This window comes from Centroberyx gerrardi, chromosome 14 (assembly GCF_048128805.1).
Source record: "Centroberyx gerrardi isolate f3 chromosome 14, fCenGer3.hap1.cur.20231027, whole genome shotgun sequence".
Classification (NCBI taxonomy): Eukaryota; Metazoa; Chordata; class Actinopteri; order Beryciformes; family Berycidae; genus Centroberyx; species Centroberyx gerrardi.
In genome coordinates, this window is record NC_136010.1 from 4,945,371 (window position 1) to 4,951,436 (window position 6,066).

Genomic DNA, 6,066 nt, shown 5'->3' on the forward strand with positions numbered 1-6,066 from the left:
ACACACTGAAAACTTAAGAGTTACACATTAACTGTCTCATTTTCTTACTACCTGTTGTAAATTATAAAGGAATCATTTAATAGTTAATATCCTGAATATTGTAAAAAAATAAAATGATTAGTTAACTCTTGGTATCCTACCTCCTCCGTCGCCCCTCCAGAGCGACTCCACACTTCCAGAGTGTTCCACCACGCTGAAGAGGCTGGACAGGCCGTCGTTGAGGCCGCTGAGCACCGGGCTGTCCCTGGTGGTGGTGGAGCGGGCCCAGGCCGAACCTCCTCCTCCACCCAGGGGTCTCTGCTGGAGGCTCCACAGACTGCGCTCCCTGGAGGACGTCCCGTCCAGCCTGGAGGTGGAGCCTGAAACCAGAACGGGGGGATGGAATGTTAGGGTTAGAATAAATATAGATAGATTAGTTCAATGAACCAAGCAAGCAACCAGTTAAATAACTAATTACTAACTCACTCTTCCAAACAACAAATATATAAAATGAAAAACAAACAATCTAACAAATAAATACACCAAATAAATATACAAACCAAATAAGTAGTCATCTAACTAACTAAGCTCCCATGTATTGTTGGAGTGGACAAAGAAAACTGCATGAACTAACTAATTTTCTAACTCTCCCTAAAACCAAAATCAAACAAATGAATAAATAGATAAATTAACCACATAAGTAGCCTAAATATGGAAGAAAGAATTGAAACATTGTGAAAAAATTGAAAAAAAAATGGCTGGCTAACTAACTCAAAAAACAAGCAAATATATAAATAAGAAACAAACAAATGAACCAAATAAATAGTAAGCTAAATAATTAACTAAGCTCACATTTACTTGACTGACTGACTACCAGACCCTGGGCTAAATAATTCTTAATCTGCCTGGAGTACCAAATGGGTGGGGTTACTGTGTTAGGACAATTCAGACAGCGTCAGCTAAGTTGTCAATCACAGAAAACCATAATAAACTAGAAGGGCACTCGGAGAGCGCAGACCTCCGCCAAGGTTCGTGCTATTATTGCTTGTTCGTGAGTCGGATCCGGATCCGCTCCAAAATGTAATGGGTTCTTCCTCGGCCCATGCTACACCCTTCCACGAAGTTTCATGAAAATCGGGCCAGTAGTTTTTCCATAATCCTGCTAACAGACAAACAAACAGACAAACAAACAAACGGCACCGAAAACATAACCTCCATGGCGGAGGTAATTAGGGTTCAAATATTTCCTGCGACGGTTAAACTTGATGTTTGTGGCAAAACCTAATGTGGCAAACCCCTCCCATCTGGTACTCCAAGGAAGTTAAAACAAAGGCTAAGAATTTAGATACCATTTGACTCAGGTCTGCTATATAACATACAGTAAATACTATATATATATATGTCAATACCTGAAGACACCCGGCGCTGTAGTTTTGGAGATCCATACTTGGGTGAGCAGCACGGCCTCTCGATGCGGCTGTGGACTTTATCCAGCGACGTCGATATCTGCCGGGTCCGGGCCGACGCCAAGGAGGACGTGGTCGTGGACGAGGGGCGGGGAGACCAGGCTTTGGAGTGTAGCCCCGCCCCCCTGCTGCCGGGAAGGCTGTCGGTTTGAAGCCCGACGCTGACGTACTGGGCGGCGGTCTGCGTGGATCTGCTGGACACGCCAACCGCCTGGGAGGGAGAACAACAGATGGATGGATGGAGAAAGAGAGAGAGGGAGATAAAGTATGTTTAGCAGAGTAGAAAATAATGCTAAAAGCTCCTTAAAGCTAAACCTTAAACCTCCACTAGGCAACTTCACAAGTCGGCGGCTACTAATGGGAACGAGAGGTAGCTGTTTGAAACATCGGAACTTCAATACCCAGAAATCCTGTAATGTGACGTCAGTAAACTGCTCACAGCTCGCTCATGTTTACCAACCGGCCGGTCTGTGATGCTTTACACCAAAGGATGGAGGATAGAGAAGTGACTCCAGAATTTCATTTGGGAATCTACAGCGTCTCAATTAGTGTTAGCTCTCTTTTTTGCTGCGGCCCCACTTTGTGATTTAGCCTGATAAGACGGGTGTATTTCTACATATGAATCTTGCCTAGCACAGCTTTAAGTAAAACCTCAACACTCAAAAAGAATAAAATCCAATATGCTAATAAATCTTCTATCATCATTAAACATATACACTAAAACTTTTCATTTATTCATAAAAATAAAAAAAAGTTCACAAATTGCACTTATTGTAAGTCGCTTTGGACAAAAGCGTCTGCTAAATGATATGATGTAGTGTAAAAAGAAATGACCTGACTTCCTGGGTCCTTGCTGGACTTCCTCTCCAGAGAGGAAGAGCGTATGGCCTGGCGGACGCAGTTGGTCATCTCCTTCATGTCGTCGCTCAGGTTGGCTGAAATCTCCCCGATCTCCAGCCCGCGGAACGCCGAAGTCGACGTCATCCCGTCGACCACGCCGTTAGCCGAACCGCTAACGCCGTTGTTGACGAGACCAGGGATCGAACCGACGCTTCTGCTCTCCAGCAGCTCCCTGTGCTGCTTGGACAGCGAGCTCAGCCACTGCTCGTACGAGGAGGAAGAGGAGGGTGAAGAGATGGACGACGAAGGCTGCTGCTGCTGGACCTCCAGGGTTTCCGCTCCGAACACCCCGGGGTCCGAGCCGGTCAGCCCCAGGGAAGAGCTCCCGTTCTGGGCCAGCTGTGGCTCTCTGGCTCCCTGGTTCCTTCTCTGGTGCTCCATGCGTCGCACAGCAGGAGGGCTGTAGTAGATCCGGATCCCGGTGCGGTCCGGAGCGGTGTAGCTCCTCTGGACAGACTCCAGGTCCGGCTCTGATCCCACTATGGTGGGGCCGTCCCAGGTTTTACAGAAATCCCCGACCTCCGGAGTCTGAGACGGGACAGGGGAGAAAGGACAAAAGAGAAGGGCAAGCAGAGATGATGATTCAAACCCATATCAAACAATTATACAAGCTCCGTTACACATTTTGCTCCTTTTCAATGAACCTATTCAGTCTAAACTGAGGGAGAGCAGATCGGAGAGGGAAGAAAAGAAAGTAATGATGATGACTGAAATCCAAATCAAATATGAATATCTCCCTGAGAGGTTTTACAGCCTTCTTCAACCTTTGGTTTCTGAGATAAGACATATAAGAGGAAAGGAGAAAGGACATGATAACTGAAATCTTAAACGTGATCTTAACATCAAATGTCAATATCTCCATTCCAGTTGTCACCAAAGCCGTAAGAAAGAGGAGAAAGGAAAACTAGACACTGTGAAATCAAATGAATAAGCCATATCAAATTATTTTTGGTATATATGAATAAGTTACTGTCCCCAAAATCACGCAACAAAGTTTATTAGCTGTGTTTACGGCCTTTGATATTTAATCAGTAGTTTGCCAGTCATGTTAAAAAAGTAAAAAACATGACCGTTCTCAATATACAATGAACTACACATTCTACACCATTAGAAAGTGCACAATCACAGAACTCAGTACTGACGTCATTGGTCAGGTAGGTCCAGTTCTTCCTGGTGATGTCGCCCAGCTCTGGGCGAATCAGGAGAGGGGGCGGGACTGCGAACGGGCTCTTCTCTTCCTGGTTGGCTGTTCCGTTGACCTCCAGGTCTTCCAGCTCTGACATGGAGCTGGTCCTAACAGAGGAAGAGGAAGGGAGTGATGAACATGGAATGGAATAAAATGATATAGAACAGAACAGAGTAGAATAGAATAGAATAGAATAGAAAAGGTCATACTCTGGTTTCAAGACGCCAAAGTGGCCTTCATTTATGAAGCCATCGTGAAAATCATTGCAAATAAAAAGCGTTGATGAGATGGTCGTAAAAACTCGTAAAAAACATACTGTGCAGTTTAATTTAGTAAATTTTCTCATAACTAGCAGCTTTGTGTTTCTCCACATGTTAGAAGGTAAGATAAAGTTCAAACTGACATGTTTTCGTTTGTGGGAGAAGGAGCGTGCTTCATCTCCAGATTTAAGTGTGTTCCCCCCTTGATCAATCAGAGCCAGTAAGTCTAAAATACGCAAATGAAAATAATGATTTTATTTGTTACCTTGCTAATCCGGTTCCATTAGCGACCGTGTCTGCTGTCGGCTCTGCATCTGACGACTTCTCTGCTTTGGACTGTGAAGACAGAGAACCGCAGAGCGTCACAGATGGGGAAATCTAATAGTTGCATTGAAATAGTTGCATCTATTTATTACAGTTTATTAGCATTTAAATGATCTGCAGACTTCAGTCAAATTGCCCTGTAAGCATTCTTTATTTCCAATTTCCAGACACCCTGGAAGACACGCACACACACTCCTTTCTTTGCCAGCCACTTCCTACAGAGCTATTTTAATTAAAGGAAGCAGGGAAGTGGACATTATGACTGGTATAGACAGCACACACACACACACACACCCCTGCTTGATAATGATGCTGACTCAGTGTGTTTCACCCTCGAAGGATGATCTCACTCTACAGTTTCCCTTCAGAGGAAAGAGGGAGAGACGATGAGGGAAAGTAGAAGAAGGACAGAGTATAACTGTCTATATTATGATATGTTGCTCAAATACACTGCTGGACTTTCACCTACGGCTGCAACCTGCAGGCTGCCTGAGTGTATATAGACAGAAAACTGAATATACAGTATAAATGTACATGGGAAATTGGTAAATGTCAATGAGACAGAATGGTTTCTTTGTGACGATGTCCCTCTTACTCTTCTTTATCTGCGGAGGATTTTACTAACTTTAGCTAGAAAAGCTAGCTAACTTCCAATTTTGATGAAACTTATAGGGATGATGCATCCTGCTGCTGATTGGCCAAAGGCACTCCTGCATCATTAGTCGGGGACGACATGTTTACTTTGACACAAAAGTACTTGCAATGTGCAATAGAGCAGAAAAAAAACACACTAGTAGTAGTAGTAGTAGTAGTAGTGGTAGTGGTACAGAAAAAAAGAAAGACAAGAGTTATGGGAGAGACACACACACACACACACACACACACACACTCAGACTAACAGACAGCAACAGATGCCAGACAGAGTGAATTACAGTATGACCAGCCTCGGCCTCCTGCCAAGTTTCCTATGTGGGTTCAAGTGGGACGCGGTCACTTAATGGAAAGAGCGAGACAGGATCACACTCAACAGACCGTAGGAAAGAGAGGAGGAGAGGAGGAGAGGAGGAAGGAAGGAGAAGATGGGAGATGGGAGAGAGAGGAGGGGAGGAGGAAGGAAGGAGAGGATGGGAGATGGGAGAGAGAGGAGGGGAGGAGGAAGGAAGGAGAGGATGGGAGATGGGGAAAGGAGGGAATGATGGGAAAGGAAAGACGGGAGAAAAGGAAAGGAGGATCAGACTGAAACCTCAAAGGAAACCTCAAAGGAAGTGGGTATGGAAGAGAGGGAGAGGAGAGGTGAAACACTGGCTTACTGTTACTGTACAGACCTCAGCAGACAGAAGACACACACACACACACACACACACACACACACACACACATACACACACACACACACACACACACACAGAGTGGCATTGTTGTTAGTTTTCCAGCAGAACTAAGCCACTAGTTTGGGACAGATTGGGTGGAAGCCAAAGACAGGTAATGGAGCAGGAATGATGGTAGACTAAAGCCAGCCAAGTCTGGCTACACACACACACACACACACACACACACACACACACACACACACACACACACACACACACACACACACAGAGTCAGACAGAGTCCTGCTTCATTACCTGCTACTGTCTGACTCTGTGTCTGTGTGTGTGTGTGTGTGTGTGTGCATGTGTGTGTGTGTGTACATGCGTGTGTGTGTGTGCGTGTGTGTGTGTGTGTAAAAACCCTTCAACCCCTGACCACGTAAACACTGATGCGATGCTCTCATCCCTCAGTGACGTGCTGCAGCAGCTTGGCTGTCCCGCTGTAATCTGACTGGAACACAAACACACCAGCAGTGACCGTGCTTTCCCACTGAGCTCAGCCTAACTTCAGACTGCAGCTTTCCCACTGAGCTCAGCCTAACTTCAGACTGCGGCTTTCCCACTGAGCTCAGCCTAACTTC

At 45.4% G+C, this 6,066-nt stretch overlaps 2 protein-coding genes across 2 annotated transcripts in view; both read right to left on the minus strand.

Moving 5' to 3' along the window:
- LOC139916118 (B-type lectin plumieribetin-like) overlaps positions 1-6,066 on the minus strand; it is a 209,926-nt gene that overhangs the window by 147,332 nt on the left and 56,528 nt on the right. The window lies entirely within an intron of this gene.
- Positions 1-6,066, minus strand: part of mtcl2 (microtubule crosslinking factor 2) — a 127,365-nt gene that overhangs the window by 1,842 nt on the left and 119,457 nt on the right. Inside the window, exons 18-22 of the mRNA XM_071903984.2 lie at positions 4,057-4,105; positions 3,488-3,638; positions 2,280-2,873; positions 1,389-1,656; positions 141-359 (exon numbers count right to left, since the gene is read on the minus strand). Of these exons, the coding sequence (XP_071760085.2) occupies positions 141-359; positions 1,389-1,656; positions 2,280-2,873; positions 3,488-3,638; positions 4,057-4,105 (1,281 nt within the window). The remainder of the gene's footprint in view (positions 1-140; positions 360-1,388; positions 1,657-2,279; positions 2,874-3,487; positions 3,639-4,056; positions 4,106-6,066) is intronic.